General features: G+C 38.7%; 1 protein-coding gene across 3 annotated transcripts in view; it reads left to right on the top strand.

Moving 5' to 3' along the window:
• The window catches only part of sugct (succinyl-CoA:glutarate-CoA transferase), a 118,309-nt gene that overhangs the window by 27,208 nt on the left and 71,601 nt on the right, over window positions 1-19,500 (top strand). Inside the window, exons 10-13 of one of the 3 annotated variants that reach the window (XM_067578249.1) lie at window positions 8,719-8,790; window positions 10,226-10,323; window positions 12,412-12,514; window positions 16,637-16,722. In XM_067578249.1, coding sequence (XP_067434350.1) covers window positions 8,719-8,790; window positions 10,226-10,323; window positions 12,412-12,514; window positions 16,637-16,687 — 324 coding nt within the window. In that variant the 3' untranslated portion in view covers window positions 16,688-16,722. Of the gene's footprint in view, window positions 1-8,718; window positions 8,791-10,225; window positions 10,324-12,411; window positions 12,515-12,750; window positions 12,917-16,636; window positions 16,723-19,500 lie in introns of those variants that run through there. The other 2 variants (XM_067578250.1, XM_067578248.1) reach the window with 2 other exon arrangements.

Below are 19,500 nucleotides of genomic sequence, written 5' to 3'. Positions count from 1 at the left end.
TGTGTGTGTGTGTGTGTGTGTGTGTGAGTTTTTGTGCTGTGCAGAAAGTAGATAATTCACGTTTTAACGACACCACAGAGAAGATGAGGGAGAAGAGAAATGTGTTTATTTTTTTTTGTATCTCTTATGTTTTTAATAAAACTGAAAATGTGATCTGGAACAGAAAACTCCAAAAGGATTATATCAAGATGAAAATACATTTCAGACTCATGTTACTTCTATTTAAAATAGTCTAAAAATAAAAATCAGTATCAGAAAGCTTCTGCAACCTTGTTTTCTTCATATTTTCAATTTTTTTTCTAATTACTTCAAAACCGATGGGAAAGATAAATGGAAAAAACATAAAACAATGTTATTTGTGAATTTATCTGCAAACTTTTTCTACTTTTTTGCCTTTTAAACACATGATTCACTTGGATCTAAATATATATATTTGAGTTTAAAACAATTTCTCTTTAAAATCACATCACGTCTCATCAAGCTGCATCTCTGTTTGTTTCCTTTGGTGCACAGTTACTTCAAAATACATTTAATTTATCAGCATCTTATTAACTCTGTTATTTGTGTAATTGTATCTGTTATATTAAAGCCTGGTTGAGTCAGGATGAACATCACAGGGGGAGGGACTGATATATTCTGGGTAACTGAACTCATGGTTGTGGTCAGCGTTTCAAACCAGTAACAGACGTTCAGCCAAACGTCTCCCCAGGGGGGCGCCGGAGAGTCGAAGGTGAGGCAAAGATACTGTGTGAGGTGAAGAAGAGTCATAATTCAGTAAAATCTTAATACACAGACCTGAAACACATGACTGATATCATTCAGTGTGACTTACACTTCCCGAGAATCGCCAGTAAACCTCCATGAAAACCAGAGAACGAGGCTGCAGAACCTGCCTGAGAAACATCACATGTTCAAGTTTCCGTCAGTCTCCCAGTAACCCAGCGATAGTCGTCTGTACGTCCATGTTACACTGCAATCAGGAGCTGCCAACATCACATCACTGACTTTTTATATTTCTGAAAAAGAAGTTGGAATATTTTCAAAATGAAGTTGGAATATTTTCAAAATAAAGTTGGAATATTTTGAGAAAGAAGTCCAATGTGAACACACAGATATGAAACACATTGATATCTTCTTTTAATGGAGACTGTTTGACTAAATGTAAACATATCAACAGTGTAAAAACATGTCTGAAAGAGAACAGCAGCTTCTACCTGCAGCTTTCATGGGGTTTTGCTCTCCTGATGCTTTTATTTGTTTCTGTCGTTATATTGGTTCATAAATAGACAGATATGTTGGTGTCAGCATGTTTCTATATCTGTCAGATTAGCAAAAACACTTGTGTAGTTGAAGGAGAAAACTCAGAGATCCACTTTAAAATAAAAGGTCGTCGCTCCGGTTGAGGGACTGGATTAAAATCACTGACCAGCAGGTGATGTTCAAATCACAACAACACCTCGTCTACAGACATAAATCCAGTCTGAATGAGGGTTTAGACATATTTCTGTTGGCAGTTCTCTATAATATTCAATGAATAGAATAAAAAGCAATAAAAACATAAGTGGTTCTTTACATTCAGAGTCATGTTTTATGTCTGAATGGATCCAACCTGAGTCGTCAGTCTGCTTCACATTACTGACGCTGAGCCCGAGGGAGCTGAGATGTTACTGTGTTATTATGGAGGTTCATGACTCACATGCACATTAAACCATCACACACACACACACACACACACACACACACACACTCACACTCAGATAAACTGTCAGCTCCTCCTGGATGCTTTGCTCCATCTGCTTGGCGTGAATGCGGTGGCGGCGGCTTGATTGTTGTGGTTGACATCTCTCACCAGCCAAAGCTTTATTTTGCGATGCTCAGATCTAATCCTCGTGTGAACCGCCTTACCCACAATGCTGCTCTTCCTCCCCCGCCTCCCCCCGGGCGCCGGAGATGAAAGCGAAGCAGACGGGTTCACCAGAGATCATGACAGTTGAAACAACAGAATTATTGGTGTTTTGCGGTTGCGGCTTTTGCGAGGAAGATATTAGAGCTGAAGAAGTCATCCTTCCTCCCCCCACTGACGCTTTTTCAAGTTCACATCTGATTTCTGAGACAGGTCAATTCAAATCTGAGAGGTTTCCTACCGAAACTGAGACATCCACCATGTCAAAGACGAGACATGTGAGAGAAACTCTGCAGTCAGGAAAAGGAAAAGTTGAACTTGGAGACAAAAGTAGCAGAAAAGTTAAACTCTAAGAAAAGAGAGTGCAGCTTTTATGGTTCAATATCAAATGTTCAAATAGAAATGTCTTTTAAAAAAGTCTCATTTCTGTACATTATATTTTAAATAATGATGTTGAGATAATGTCCTAAAGACAACTGACTGACATGTACGGACCTGTCGCTTCAACTATTCTGGGCCTTATCATGAAAATGGAAAATATATATAATATTAAAAACTATATTTGTTGTGTAAAAAGAAGAAAAACTTGTGTCCAATTTTTCAGAATAGGAAAGCACAAGGCAAGGCCGTACTGAATTATAGAAAATGCAGCTTTCAGTATATGAATTCATATACAAAACAACTGTCGACTCTCATATATTGTTTGAGCATTTAAACTACAATATAAAACTCTCACTACATACACTAAACATACAAGGTCCTGAACAGTCTACGACGTGCAGATTTTGTAAGGGACTGTTTGTTATTTATCAGAGGGAGGGGGGTGACTGGGGGGTGACTGGGGGAAAATGCATGACCCTCCCCTCCACCATAAATAACCACGTACACAGCCAACATTAGCAACATGTGCATATTAATGACAGTTTTCCCAAATAAACCGTAACATACACAACAGTGGCAGCAGCAGCCAGAATAATGTCCGCTGGCAAGGCGGCTGTTATTAGATTTTAGATTTTACCTTTTGATGATCCCATTAACAAAAGTTACTTGAAAATGAAATCCTGGTTTTCTGCACCAAATTAGCTCCAACTTTTCATTAAAAGTTAATCTTTAAAAAAGCATGGATAATTGTCACTAGCCATGGTTATTGCTTGTTTATCTGTTTTTTTCCCGCTAGTTTGAGATTGTGTCCGCTCCATTTCAGTACACGTAACGGCAAAGGTCAGGAAAACTGTTTAAATGGAGTTTAATCTGTCAGCCAGCGGCAGCAACCACGTTAGTTGTCAGCTGAGAAAACAAACAAACAACGTCGGCCTACAGGGAAAAAGACATGGTAGCTTTCCTAGCTCACAAATAATGGACAATAATTTTCACACTATGATTTTATGTAAGCCTGAATGACATTCATCAGTTCTCCTCTTTTAGCACATTTCCTGTGCAGGACAGACAAAATTAGTGAACAGTGTCGACTGTAATAAAGCAGATCATATGTCAGTCCCTCCAGGACTTTTTGTGTTTTTGTGATTATTGTAGCCAAAAATTATTCATTTTGATTGCGATACAATTTGCAATGTTTTATGTGCTCTTTTGTGGTAAAATTATAGGAATTTATGAAAATAATGTGATTTTTTTAAAAACTACTACCAATGAAAAGTCATATGTAATTACTTCCTGCGCACTGCAATGATGCAAATTACTACGAAACGAAATGCAACAGTTGGTCCAAATCACAAGCGGTCTGTTAATTTGGCTATTTCGTGAGGAAAAGTTGCAGTAATTTAGCAAAATTGCAAGCTTTCGCAAATATTGCTAATATTCCTTGAATTTGTGTCAATTATTGTGATTGCAAAATCGCAATTTCCTGGAGGGATTGATATGTTGATCCTTTAACCTGATAGTATTTCAGCACTGCTTTCTTTTACAACAGCCTAAAGTACAGCATTTTGCAAAGTAAGCTCAATTATTTTATATATTCTTTCATTTTTGTCCACTTGTTAGCAGTAGAACAAACTCAGCTTACTTGTGGTGTTCCTCAGGGAGCTATACTAGATCCTTTATATTTCTGCTCAAAGAAACATTAATTATGTTTTATTTTTGTCCACTTATTGGCAGCATAACAAACTTAAGAGCAGACACACAAAGCAACATTTCTGTGTCCACCTGATGAATGTGGGTCCAATAATCTCTCTTTTTAGCTCTGTTTTTGCTTTCCACCAACTCCTGAGAAAAATATCTGACTCTTGCTGCTAAATGTTCCACTTTCTTCACCAGCTATTCCCCAACTTTGTCTGTCCTGCACAGGAAATGTGCTACGAAACCAAAACTTAAAGAGCTAAAAGAGGATAAAAAGCTCTGTAGAGCTGCAGAGATCATCAGGAGCTTCAGTTCTTTGACAGTTTTCTCGAAGGTAAATGCGGTTTGGATTTGATCTGCAGCCAGCAGGGGGCATAAGCCGCACCGACCTGCCCTCTCTGAGGACTGTTTGGGGTTTTCTGGGTGAACGTCCCGTCGAAGTCCCCTTGTGGACTGCGTTACCCACAACTCCCGGAGGCTGAGGATGAAAGAGAGGCGGCGGTCAGAGCTGAGCGCTGAGTGCAGTGTGACTAAAGGGTTAGTGGTCTGAAAACACACACACACACACACACACACACAGCTGTAGGATGTGGTCGCTGGTGTGTGTGTTATGTTGTGATGTATGACAGCAGTTCTTGTCCTTCTTTCATGTGGTGAAGAGTTTTTATTACAAGCAATTGTGAGAGAGGAAGAGGAGGAGAAAGTATAGAGAGAGGAAGAAGACAATTAGGAAGGAAGAAAAGAGAGATGACCCGGGGGAAGGAGAGACTAAGAGGGGGAAGAGGAATTAAAAATATTCTTGTATTATGAGTTGCATTATGTAAATAAGAAAGTATAGTTTTCAGACAAGCAGGCAGGTCTATACAAGTGTGCTTTAAGACTTTGACCTTAACATGGACTCTCGCTAACAGGCCTCACCCAGCAGATCTAAGATGCCATTTTGGACAGTAAGGGGTTAAAATCTCACTCATGTACTCGGGCATCATGTAAAACTTTGTAAGTAATGAGTTGGTTTTTAAAATGGATTCTAAAAGAAAACTGTAACCAGTGCAAAGAGGCTAAAACTGGGGTGATGTGAGAAGTGTGTTACATGCTTTTTTTATTTTCTGTCATTTATATACCGTTATAATGTCAGACGTCGGATGTTAAACATGGTCAAAGTTCCAAAACTTGAGGTGAACATATGAAGAGATGCTTCCTGCAAGACGAAAGTCAGGGCTTCAACCTTTTTCTCAATACTTCGTTTGCAACGTTTTTTTCTACCTTGCCGACGAGATGATGTCAGCTCGTCACACGTCCATAAACCTGCATCTGTTCTGTAATCATTGTTGCTGAGGTTGTCGTTAAGGTGGTTGCTAAGGTGGTTGCTAAGGTGTTTCCATGTGTTGTTCAGCTCCAACATGTTCGGATGGATTTGAGAAGTTGACATTTGGAGTAAAGAAGGAGAAAAAGAAGTGAAATCCTGCTACTATAGTTTTTTTACGTAGCCTCTGGAGCCGGAGGAAGCTTCCTGAAGCTGACCAATCAGAACAGAGTGGGCTCATCAGGAGGCGGGGCTTAAAGAGACAGGAGCTAAAACGGCCTGTTTCAGACAGAGGCTGAACTGAGGGGCTGCATAAAGGACCAGTAGAAGATAAATAAGGAGTTTTAACTGGAAATCATGTAAAGATATTCCAGTAGAGCCCCAGAATATAAATATAGAGCTGGAAATGTGAAGAGTACGTCTTCTTTAAGGCAGTACTCTCAAAAATGCCACAACCATGGTGTGTACACCACTTTCTGATAACACAGTCACACAGTGCAGTACATCACATTTTATAGATGCGAAAATTACTATTGTACGACTCTACAGCTAACAGTGATGATGCAAGTGAAATCTGAATTTACTGCTCACTCTTAAGGAAACTACGGAGTGTGAATCATGTAGGGAGTCTTGAATGAGTGAACAAGTCGGATTTAATTTAATAAAAGGCGGTGGTAATCAGAGACGTTTGAAACCTTTTTGAGCAGTTTGTTCCAAAAATGTGTTTTGGCATATACTGTATAATAAGAATACATATACTATCATCACAATACAGTTCTATCTAAATTTAATAAACTATGATGAATTATTACTTTGTTAATAATTATTAGGTTATCCTCAGTTGGTCAAATTTCCTTTTTAAGTAAAGGCACAAACTGCTTCCAAGGAAAACAAGACTAACGTTGCATCTGAAATCAGCTACTACGCACCACATACTATCATTCAACATACTTTTGTGTGAATAAACAGTAGTATGTATCTTTTTGGATGCATTGAGCTGTAATTATCACGTCACTTCCTGAGAGCCTCCTTGCCGGTTGGAGACGCGTAACCATGGTAACCCATGCCAACCATAAAGTCTGAACTAATTTAAAAAATATATGACGCCTACCAAAGTTAAAATTACTTAAATTAAAGCGTTACTGACGTTATGCCAGAGCTGCCTTGGCTGCTGTCCGCCATTGTCTGTTATTTTGCTGTTGTTGTTGTCACTACTGCAGTGCATTGTGGGATATTTATGCTAGCGTAGTGTCTAGTTTTTGCATACTGTAATATTTCCCCAGAAATAGTATACACTTCACGTACTATTGGTTTCATACATATTAAAAAATCTGACATATTGTTTTAGCGTACTAAATAGCATGTTAGTGTGGAATTTCAGGATGAAAGAATGAATGGATGAATCAATGCTAGCATGCTGATGTTTATCGTGTATAATGTTTACCATGTTCATCATGTTGGATTAGCGTGTTAGCATGCATTTACCAATTACCACTAGACACAAAGTGCAGCTGAGGCTGATGGGAAGCAATCCATCCAAAAGTTGTTGAGATAAAAATAGTCATTTTCTCTTTCATCCAGGTAAGGTAACTGTCTTACCTGGAACGTCTAAAGTCTCTGTTCTCAGCTTCAGAGGAGGCGGTACATTTTAAGAAGGCTTATGCTCGGACCACACCTCCTACCTGAGCAGTGCATCTCGGAACCTCTTGCTTTTCATTTCGGCGCCCATGTTAACAGGTTAGAGCAGCCACACAGCAGCTGCATCGGTGCATCATCTAGAGATTCAGCATCTCGCCTATTTTCTCTGCACGACGTGTTGGGTTCTCAGCAAAAATAGGCAGTGAAAATGATCTGTTGACAGTCATATTGACATCATACCAGCAACATTACACCTTTCTCTGTAGTTCTATGTCTGTAGAATATGTCACAGTGCATGCTGGGACAGGGAGCCTCTCTGGCGAGGAACTCCAGCACGGAGAGTCGGTGACACATCGAAAGCTTCTTTTCTCAACTTCTGCTCGCGTTCTGTGATATTAGTTTAAACAGAGACTCCTGCTTGTTGTTTTACTTGCTTCCAGACAGAGATCTGGTGTTGTTACTTTCCATATTTGTTTATTTGATGTCAGTTTCCCTCCTGACATTTAGTTTGGAGGTTTGTTTATTGGAGCGTGTTTGGCTCGTTTGGGGAACTTGGGGATTTTCTTCACTTGCAGTGGTGACAGCGGAGGGTTTTTAACTGTAACAATATGTAATATCAATATCAGTAAGTGTATGTGTCTGACACAGAAGCATGCCCGTCATCTCACATATTATTTATTTATTTTTCACAATCGAGCGCACGCTTCTTAACCTTTTTCTGTCTGAACTAAATATAAATGTAATTATATGAAACATTCTATTATTGATTAGTTATTGAAAGTCAAACTCTATGTAGGAAGTTAGAGCTGCAGGTCTACGAGCTGCTCAGGTGGAGGTAGACTGAGTGGTCCAGGTGTTAGACTCTGTGTTTCTGTTCTCAGTCAGTTTTAAAGAGTTTAATCAGATATTTAAGCCTGGTAGCTTACTGGTTTAGTGCAGACTGCTGTGAAGGTTATAGCGAGGAAAGAGCAGCGTTCTCTATATATGAGCAGTAAGTATGTTTGGGAGATAAATGTTCCCTAAGGGGACAATAAAGTACATCTTATCTTATCTTATATTTCAATACAGAACAAAAAATGTAAGCTCATGGTGGCGCTGGAGGAAGCGTCAAAGTCAGCAGGAGGAACATGACTGAACAAACTTTAACAGCAATGCAGCAAATAGTTGTTGATGTATTTCAGCGTGTTGGACTGATCAATATTACATCCATACAGCGGTGAAGAAGAGGAGGAAGAAGACTCCAGCTGCCTTTTAAACAGCTTTTCCTCAGGAGGTGCTTCAGCTTATTAAACCTATTTTAAAACTCATCGGGGATAAAAAAAAAAAAATGCAGATGAACCTCCGTCTCATCACTCCCGACACTCAGCACCTCTTACTTAATTAAGAGTAAATTTCATATCTACCTGCTGGGAAGGATCAGCTTAATTAAAAAAACCGATTATGATCTCCAAAGTCAACAACATAAAGTCTCTGCTGCCTCTTAACTTCCTGATAGAACTTGTAAGGAATAAAGAAAACCATGAGGACGAGGGATGTGAAAATAATGTTCATTATTTATTCATCAAATCAAAATTTCATGTCACCACATCGTTGATCATTTGTGAGTTTCTTTGTTTTTGTTTATTTATTGAATTGCATGTAAGGATTGTGGAAATCTACAGAGGGAATTGTTTTTCTCTTCTCTTGAAGTTGTTTCCTCTTCATCTGGTTCCAGATGTTTCTGTCGGACGATTTTAAAAATGTTGTGTTGAACTTCGTCTGTCCTGAATTCCGTCTGAAGTTCTCGTCTCGTCTCTTTCAGGGCTTCACGACCAAAGACGGACACATCGTGGTGGCTGCAGGCAACGACAAGCAGTTTGTCAAAGTCTGTCAAGTACGTCACTTTACCTACAGACACATATTCTTTAATTATTATACAGTTAAATATTGCGATCAACTTTTACCCCCATAAATGACAGAACAAATGCAAGTCTGAGATTTCGATTAGTTGTCAACTATTAAATTAGTCACCAACTGTTTTGTCCTTTTTTTAAGAAGAACACATCCAAATCCTCTGATCTCCGCTTATTATTAATGTTTTCTAAGACACGAGTCATTTGAGGACGTCGTCTTGGGTTTTGAGATGCCAGTTTTCATCATTTTCTTTTTTTTTTAAAGATTTATTTATTGCCAACGCACATGTACATTTACAAGTTCATTTGACACATTTTTTTTACAACATATAAAATAGAATACCAGAGAAAGGAAAAGAATAAAATAAAATTAAAAACTCTTGGAGTTTAAACACACAGTCAATCCACAACACTCAGTCCTTATTTGAGACAAACAAAAAGACATAGTGAGAGGTCAGAGAGGTGCATGGAATAGATATACATATGTTAAGAAGTGTTACATTTTTCATCATTTTCTGACATTTTATGGACCGAACGACTAATCGATTAATGGAGAAAATAACAGACAGATTAATCGATAATGAAAATAATCATTAGTTGGAGCCCTAATGTGCACAAACTCAGATACACACTCACCAGTCACTTCATTAGGAACACCTGTGCAATCTAATACAATCCAATAATCGATTAGTTGTTAACTATTAAATTAGTCACCAACTGTTTTGTCCTTTTTTTTAAGAAGAACACATTCAAATCCTCTGATCCCGGCTTCTTAAATGTAAATATCTTCTAAGACACAAGTCATTTGAGGACGTCTTCTTGGGTTTTGAGAAACCCTGAACGCCATTTTTCATCATTTTCTGACATTTTATGGACCAAACAACTAATCGATTAATCGAGAAAAGCATGTTAGCTTCAGCTCCTAGTGCACTTCATCAGGAACACCAATACAACAGATCTGCCATAAATTCTACTATTATGAAGTAGAATAATATTGTTTCCACTCCATTAACATACATGAGGCAAAATATTAGGAACACTTTTCAATATAACACACTCCAGTACACCAGCAGCACAGCACCAGCCTCTACGACCTCAATAATAAACATAAAGCAGAATTATCACCTTTCTGACAATCAACAAAAACTGAAGATGTAGAAGCTTCATAAAAGTAGAATTTATAGCAGAACTGTTGTATTAGATTGCTTTAGATTGCACAGGTGTTCCTAATAAAGTGAGGGACTATTTAAGGAAAACTCCACTGAAAATCTATATTTTGTGCATCATCAAAGTATCTTCATAAGTTAATATTTGATACTCAGTGGATGGATTAGGTTTAGAGTTAGTTGTATGATGCTGACAAAGATAATTTCCTGTCATATGAAATATTAAACTCTGTTGTTTGTTTGTTTGTAGGTTCTGCAGCTGATGGAGCTCACAGAGGAACCAAAATACAAAACCAACAAACTGAGAGTCCAGAACCGCAAACAGCTGCTGCACACACTGTCACAGAGGTACACACACACACACACACACACACACACACACACACACACACACACACACACTGACTAAAACTACAGTCTAGATTATATCAGAGTATCTGCAGTATTTAATTCACTTCCCTTAAAAGATAAAAAAGTCCCTAGCAGGTGTTAATAAGTGTTAAGATTCAAGGTCTCTTTCCTGCTGTAGACGGAAACATTAGTTAGAAGATGTTTCTCATCTATAAACTACAAGTAAGATGGTTGATTGTCCTGCAGCATCAGACCTGCAGCTACAGCAGCCGGCTGCACTCTTTTTATAAGTGCTTTTATTTCGCTCATGAAATATGTTAATGTTATATAATAATATAGTTATTTCCAAGGCTATTTTTTTAAATGATGGGAAAATACCTTAGTGCTATACTGCATGACAGACCAGTATTCAATGACTCTTATTAAAAGAAGTGAAGAGAGCAGCTCTATGGTTTAAAATAACACAGCTTTGGTTGCAGTTTGAGGCTCAGCGACCGTCCACATTTCTAACCTACTTTCTCCTCCAACTGATGGCGACTCAGCTGGAAGTTTGACGGGTTTGAATTAAAACAAACGCTCCGTGTTGGTGATGTTACTGTTTGTAGCTGTCGCAGCTGCCTCACAACCTCACAGCAGCAGGGATTATTATTATTATTAGTGTTGTTATAATTATTGCTATGATTTATTGTTATACACAGCTAGGAAGTGCTGACAAATCATTTTAGGACATATTGTCCCTACCGGATGTCCGTCATTGAACGTCAACAGTGAAAAAGAGATTAAATTGCATTTTATGGTATTAAAAAGTGTTTGAGGATGTAGCTGATGAGTTTTTATATTTTTCTAATTGTCTTGATTGAGTTTGGTCACTTTAGTTTGTTTAGAAACGGCTCCAAAGACTAATAACAGCATCACATTTTCATTCTCCAGAGAGTAGTTCTGTGTAAGGCAGACGCTACTGAGCATGTGCAGGAACACGGTGCTGTTTACAGCTTCGTTAGCTTGTTGTGCTGCATATCACAACCTCTGGACTTTGTACTGACGTTTTTTGAGAAATATTTAATGTAGTATATGTGCATTACAGGTTTTTGTGTCTTATTTGTGCAGAATCAATACACTGAAGACCGTTATGTTCCACGTCACCGAGAAAAATTATGTGAACTTTATTGAAACAAACACGTTATAAGATGCACGATCAGAGTTCAGAGTTGCGTGTGAACATTTTCTCAGTGACAGCTGTGTGTTTCCTCGAGGCTACTGCAGGTGTACTGTACACACACACACACACACACACACACACACACACACACATACCATATACACACAGCAGTTTCTAGTTTGCTCTTTGAGTGTGTGTGAATAGTTTCTCTGTCTGAATAAAATGGAGATGAGGAGGCACTTCTGACCTGAAGTCTGCCACTCTGCATGCCTTCAGAGCTCAGTCTGTGTGTGTGTGTGTGTGTGTGTGTGTGTGTGTGTGTGTGACTCTGACTCTCTGTTTCCTCTGATCAGAGGAACGTTTAGCCACGCTGAGCCGACTAAATTCGTAAACGCATCCTTGTCTCTCCGTTTTGTTTCTCCGTCCAGACTAAAACAGCGTTTTAATTTCTAAAACTTACAGATTTGTATAAATGTGAAAACAGCAGCTTGGCGTCGAGGTGTGCACGTGGAAAACTGAGCTTTGTGGAAACGCTGTCATATTGCTGACAGAACAGATGCAGGAAGAGAAAGAGGACAAAAGACAACGACAGTAAATATAAAAATACACAATAAAATAAATGCAGGTTATATTAAACAATCCAGAGATTTAACACTTTATTGAGTAACAAACATTTGTGTTTTCGTGTGTGTTTGTGAGTTAGTGTTAGACACAGGTAATAATAATAATAATAATGTAAATAATGCAACAGGTGGATTTTCAATAAAGAAGATTTTAAAAGGAGAAGAAAATAATTATGTGCAACAAATCTTCTGCTATAGAACAGGTGAAAATAATACTAATAATAATGTAAATAATGTGTTATTTTATTGTTTTTTATGAGTATAATAATTCATTTTTAATCATTTCTCTGTCCTGTCCGTCAGGTTTTTGCAGGAGAAGACAACTGATTGGTTGCAGAGATTTAAGGGCTCAGGTGTTCCTGTTGGACCAATCAACAGCATCCAGGAAGTCTTCTCCGACCCGCAGGTCAGTCAGACACACATGACCACGACGCAGCTTATTTTACTGACACAAAACCTCAGTGAATCAGGACAAATGCAGTCATGTGACTGTTAAACGCTGGCAAACAAGATGTTTCTTAGTCGTGACGTTTGAGTTGAAGACATGATGATTGACAGCTGTCAGACTGTGCAGCAGTTTGATATTAAATGAGTGTAAGTGAGAGATCATGAGACCGTCAACTTCTTATTCACGTCCTTCAGGAGCTGCTTGAACACTTCATCTGATGGATTTATCAACACGATACGTTATGAAGAGATACAGTCTGACTGTGCTCTTGTTGTGAGCTTCTTGAGAGGATTGTGCCACAAGTTGGACAATAATCTTCTCACACATTTGAATTTGATCACATAGTTTAGTTTTAAGTTTCACAGATCGGCTGCTGAGCCGGTAACGTACCGCAGCACAGCTCAACACTCTGAATAACTGATCTTTCTACCAGCAACACATCGACACGCTCACAGTGTTCAGACCTCGTCGACTTGTCGTGACATGTTCAGTCTGACAATGAAGACTTTTAACTTGGGACGCACCTGTTGTCTCCTGGTTAGAAGACACTGAGGACACCTGAAGTGAATCCTGACCATCTGTAGGTGGAAATGTTTCTGTGTGTGTTTGTGTTCCAGTGTCATGGCTGCTCATCAAACTGTCCCTCCATATGGATTAAAAACACATTAGTCACTGCTCACACATTACACAACTCAGCGTGTTACAATAACACACTGATCCAGGCCTCATTACTGTGTGTGTGTGTGTGTGTTGAGAACAAAGCAACAGGACATATGGCCTGTGTATGTGTGTGTGTGTAAGTAAATGTAACACAAATGAAGTGAATCACATTGCAAGTCTTTCTCTCTCAAATTAAATTAAATAAGCTTCACTGGCATTAATGTTGGTGCCTGAACCTCCTGTGCACCGTCCGCTCTGTCCTGTTCACTAAAATACCAGCCGGTGTGATGTTTTGGTGCCACTAGCAAAGCACCGACCTACCTGAACTCTCTCATTCAGGTTTATGCATCCTCTGCTTCCCTACGATCTGCAGACCAACGATGACTTGAGCACATGTATTCTCCTGGAACGAGATAGTAAAGTAATAAAGTTTGGTCAGCAGAATCCCTCTCTGTCCTCAGAAATCTCTTGAAGTTCGTCCTCCTCAGAGAATACTTACTCACTTAAAGGATCATTCTGCTGATTTTCAACATTTTTCTTCATGTTTGGATCCAAACAATGAACTGATCTACTAACAAGTATTGTGTTTGTATCAAAGCTGATATATCTTATTAAAAACACGTCAGTGAGTCACACCGCTGCACTGGGTCACATGTTCCTTCATCATGAAGAGTTTGGTCACGTTAGTTTGTTTCGAAACGGCTCCAAAGACTAATAACAGCATCATGTTTTCAGTCTCCAGAGAGTAGTTCTGTGTAATGTAATGACTTTGTACGACATTGTCAATTTCTCAAACAACTTCAGTACAAGATCAAGAGGTTGATGATATGTAGCACAACAAGCTAACGAAGCTGTAAACAGAACCTCGTTCCCGTACATGCTCAGTAGCGTCTGCCGTACACAGAACTACTCTCCTCAGTTCATTCAGTTCATTGTTGGTTTGGCTCCAAACATGAGATCTGTTCACAATAAGAAAAACATAGAAAATCAACAGAATGATGCTTTAACATGCTCATTCTCTAACATTCTTCACATCTGAAATATGAGAGTGGACGATGTGAACATCACATGGAACAACCTTAGCAACCACCTTAGCAACCAAGGCTGCAGAACAGACTGACGTTGATGGGCATGGGCGATGAGAAAAAACAAAGAGTTCAGAGCAATTTGAAGCCCTGACTTTTGACTTGCAGGCAGCATTTCTGCATACATTCAAGTTTCTGAACTTTGACCATGTTTAACATCCGACATCAGAACAGGAAATAAATAACCATAAAAAGCTGAATATGTCTCCTTTAACCAAAGTGCTTTTGTTGCCTAAACCTGAATACAGAGTCCTGCGTCTTGTACACCCATAATTCATCCCTGCAACCTCAGTGAGGTACATAAATGTAGCCTTTGATTCATTCGAAAAAATATTGAACATAATCCATATATTACATCATTAGCTTTGTGATATATAGAGGTCGTTTCTAGGAGACGGGGTTGTGAAATATATTTAAGGACTAACTGACTCCTGAGACTTTTTCTTGTGTTTCCAGCTTCCTCTCTCTCTCTCCGTCTTCTCATGATTCCTCTCCTCCGCCCTCCGTCTCTCTCACTTTTTATCTGAAATGAAAACAAACACCTTGATTAGCGGGTTAGCTGTAAGCTGTTTTGCCCCTCAGCCAATCAGATCCTGCAGGTCCCATTTGTTTTCATCAGCGGTTGGTCCCCCCCCCCCCGTGTATTTTATTAGTTTATTTAACAGGGACCACACAGATAAACATTGTAACATACAGATAAGTGATGCAACAGATGTCATGTATACAGGGCGTGTAGCTGATGTGCAGCCTGGTTAGACTTTTAAAACTACATTCAAACCATCAAACAAATGAATCGATGGGTGAAACTCTTTTCTAAAGGTCCTTTAATTTGATATAAAATCTCCTGGAAACGTTCTGTGTAGTTTAGTTTTAGGACATTTAACAGAAAGGTTTGTGCCATTTAATACAAATTATATGAAAAAAAAGGAAAAAAGTGTAAAGTTGTGCCCATTCATTATATTTGGGTTGTTAATTTGCAAAAATCCTTTTAAAAAATTAAACTCTTACCAGTTCTTTAACCTATAGAAAATCCTCAGTGTTTAGTTTTGTGTCAAACTAAAATATTAACACATATTAGATTGTTTCTTAAAAACTATAATGAGCGCATTTCTCCTTCACTACAAAATCACACAACCCTTTCAAAGAAATTAAACATTTCTGTAAAAAATCTGGAAAATGAATAACTACATATGAATCCAGATATAAAGAGACTAAACCGACTTTTTCTTAATTTTTATACAGAATTGCACCAAAATGTTTAGCAAAAATTATCACAAACCTTCAAATTACATTTCCAGAAAATCAAGAAACTGGTATTAATTGAAGGGAAGAGCAGAGTTTGTAAATGTTATTTTACAGAGCCTTGGAGAGCCTGATGCACAACCGGCAACATTTAATGAGTTTGGAGGTTTTAACACTTGAACGCTGCAGGATAACAGAGATATTAGAGCTGTCATTGATGCTAATGTTAGCATGCTCGTCACAAACATGTGACTTCACTGTCTGCTGTCCCTGAATGTTATGTGGCTTTGAACAAGTTTTATTTTAATGTGTGTTTTGAGGACAACAGCTCCCATCACCACCTGGCACGACGCTGTCATATAAAAGCTATGACTCAGTGTGTGTGTGTGTGTGTGTGTGTGTGTGTGTCAGACCAGCCCATCTGCCTCTATAAGTCTGCTACACCAACTTGTTTTCAACCAAGTTCTTTCCTACTTTGGACACACACCTCAGTCTCCAAACACACACACACATGTGAGCGCTGACCGGACCAGGTGCTGTGATTTGATTGGACGCTTGTGTTGTCAGTCACGTCTTGTCATCGTGTTGTTGTCCGGCGTTGGATGACAGCTGACCTACTTCTGAATCAGGCTCCGTTCACACTTCCTCTATTTGTGTCCAGTTCCATCTACTGGGGGAGTTTTATAGTGTTAGTTAGTTATAAACCACTCAGAGCAATAAGTACGGTGGCCCTGAGGTGCAAAACACAACATTTCAAGAAACCCAACAGCGTTGTTTTCTGTTTTGTTGTTGTGTTTTCTGAAATGTAGGCTTAAAAACAAGGACTTAATCCGCCCTGGGTTTTGCCTCACAGGCAATATACAATCTGCCCAACCATGGCTGTGTGATATAACTTCCTGTTTACTATATAGTGCATGATAGTTACCCTCTGCCATTTTATTTGAGTGTATAATTCAATAATTCATGTGTGTAAAATTCAACAGAAGCTTTCTCAACAGTATGTCGTGTAGCTCACTTCATATGTTTAGATAAGGACGGGAGTTTTCTGAAAAAACATCTAATATTGTTGTTTGTTCAATATTTATGTTTTTAGAGGCCTTTAACGAACATCATTTCCCATAAGTCCGAGAGGTTTGTGGGTTAAACGTTTCGGCTCGACAGAGGAGACGAGTCGGTGAGTGAGTGGAGGTGTGGCTGCCGTGCTTGTAGTTCTTTTTATGGGAACTGTAGTTTTTTTCTGTGCAAAAAATGTTTTAACTTTGTTAAAATCACAAAGGTTTAAATGTCTGACAGCAGCTGAGAATATGGAAAATAAACTCCGGGAAGACGCTTCAGTTTTTCAGAAAGACCGATGAAAAGAAACGTTAAATGAGACGTTGTGTTGAGTTACAGAAGCCAGACAGGAAGTGATGTCAAGATTTCGGCTCACCTTTGAAACCTACGTTCTTGTGATCGACACTGAGACGTTAAAGATTTCATTACTGAACTCTGACCAGGAAACACACTCTGACATTAGTAAAGTCACTGAAAACTGAAAGTATTTCTTCAAATGGAAATAAAAACCTAATTTGGGTTTCAGTGTCTCAACAAGGATTTAAATGTGAGAGTGGAAAGATAATTTGTCATCCAAGATATTTGTAGGTAGAAACTTTTTCTGATATCATTCCCCCTAAAGTTTTAAGATTGATGTTGTCAAGCATTTGTAGTGAAAGTACGTGATACGTGTTTAAAGGACAGGTGGATAGGAAGTCTGTCTTAAACCAGCAGTCAGGAGTCTGTAATCATTCCTCCTGTTCATACTGGATATTAAAAGATCCTTCAAATGTGTTTTCAATGGAAGTGATGGAGGCCAAAATCCACAGTGTGTCCACACAGTCATTTAAAGTCTGTGTGAAGCTTCTATTCAGCTTCAGCAGTCTGAGTTAGTCATATCAAGTGGATATCTGACACATTTACAGTCTTTTTAGCACCAAATTCCCTCTTTGTGTTTCCTCGGACAGTGTTTCCCTGTTGAGCTGCAGGTGGAAGTATAGTAACAAAAAGAGGAACTTTGGCACTAAAAAGACTGTAACGTTGAAAGATATCTACTTGATTTGACTCATTTGGACGCTGAAGCTTCATATTAGCTTCAGATAAACTTTTAAATACATTTTTGTCCTCCATCACTTCCATTGTAAGGTCATTATGAAGGGATCTTCTAATGGTCAGTATGAACAGGAGGAATGATTACAGCAAGAAACACAGCTTTAATGCTCATTTGGGCTCCTGACTGTTGGTTTTAAGACACATTTGATAAACTGTGAACTCGTCCTTTAAGGTTAATTCTAATCAGTAAAATGATGATCCAATCACAGAGAACTTTGAAAAACATGTTTAAACATCTGAGGATGTTTTGCGTCCAAAGCTGTGCAACCAGAGCAGAACAGAACAGGAACATGTGGTTTCAGAGGATGCTTCTCTCAGTGGGAGCTGACCAGTGCAGATCACTCCAGGCTCAATTCCTTGCTCATGGGCACTTTGCCTGTTGCGAGAGTGCTGACAGCACTTCTTCACTCTATTTATTTTGTTGCTATAATTGCATCTCTCTGGTGGTAAATTTTTCCCACATGACGGCTGCAATTTACAGGAAAAAAATCCTCTTCTGAGCCTGAATTCAGGCTGCAGCTGAACTTCAGATTCAACAGCAGATTGAGTTTCATCCTTCTGTTTATACTGAGCATGCTGGGAGATAATAACTGCCTCAGAGTTTGGTTCGGTGTGCATTCATTAGCATTCATTCACAGGCAGTAAACACATCAAACCACATCTGATCTCGTGTTTCACAGACGGCAGATCAGATAAAAGTCGAGTGTAGAGAGCTGCGTCGGGTTTATTTTTCTATACGATTCCAGTTTGATGTTTCCTCTTTAGTTTCCGTGCTGGCAGCAGGTTCAGGTTTCCAGTCTTCTGGGCAGGAGAGGACATTTATAGAGCAGGCAGATTGATTCAGACTGTTCTTTTAAGTGTCATTATCACCTGGTAATGCTTTTTGACTTGGAACTGTTTTGAAAAGTCATATTGAAGCGTTTTACAATATTTAAATTTAAGCAATATTTTAAAATAATGAATTCATTTGTTCTGGATTTGATTTTTTTTAGACAATTTATCTCATCAATTCTCTTCAGCATGTAACAAAATCTGATGCTTTGCTGCAACATGGTGCAAAAACACAACGAGACAAAAAGACGTCACCTGCAGTAGTCTGAGCACCAGGATGTTGACTGCAGCTCATTTAACGGACACAGATGTCGCTAACGAGAAGGGATTTCTGATTCCTGCATATAGAACCTTTAAGCATAAGAAACATAAAAGTAATTGTTAGGTCTGTGAATGCACCACCAGAGAAATGCAAAGGTTGCCTGTGGAGTTTCTGACCTCTAGGAGCGCTATAGAGCAGATTTTAATGGGATTTTTAAAGTTTATCTCTTACATGAGCAAGTCAGGGATGTGATATATAGTCCTGCCAACGGGTTCACACTGTTCCACTGACCGCAGTAATGCAACAGGAAACGCAGCAATATGTCAGCAAAGCCAGAGAGGAAGAAGACTGCAAGCTATTAAACATGAATGTAAACAATGCAGGACTTAAAATACTTCAAAAAAAGCTTCACAAATGTTTCATGGGGAAGGAAATTTGGTGAGAAATACTGAATGTTAACATAACTTTTGTTTGTTTAAAAGAAAAGAAAACACAGTAACTTTTTGGAGCAATAATTAAAGGATCATTCTGGTGATTTTCTACATTTTTCTTCATGTTTGGATCCAAACCAACAATGAACTGATCTACTAACTATGAGTATCGTGTGTGTATCAAAGCTGATATATCTGATTAAAAACATGTCAGTGAGTCACACCGCTGCACTGGGTCACATGTTCCTTCATCATGAAGAGTTTAGTCACATTAGTTTGTTTAGAAAC

Source organism: Thunnus thynnus, chromosome 21 (assembly GCF_963924715.1).
Source record: "Thunnus thynnus chromosome 21, fThuThy2.1, whole genome shotgun sequence".
Classification (NCBI taxonomy): domain Eukaryota; kingdom Metazoa; phylum Chordata; class Actinopteri; order Scombriformes; family Scombridae; genus Thunnus; species Thunnus thynnus.
Note: the sequence above shows the minus strand (reverse complement) of the source record. Positions and strands in the feature narration are given on the sequence as shown.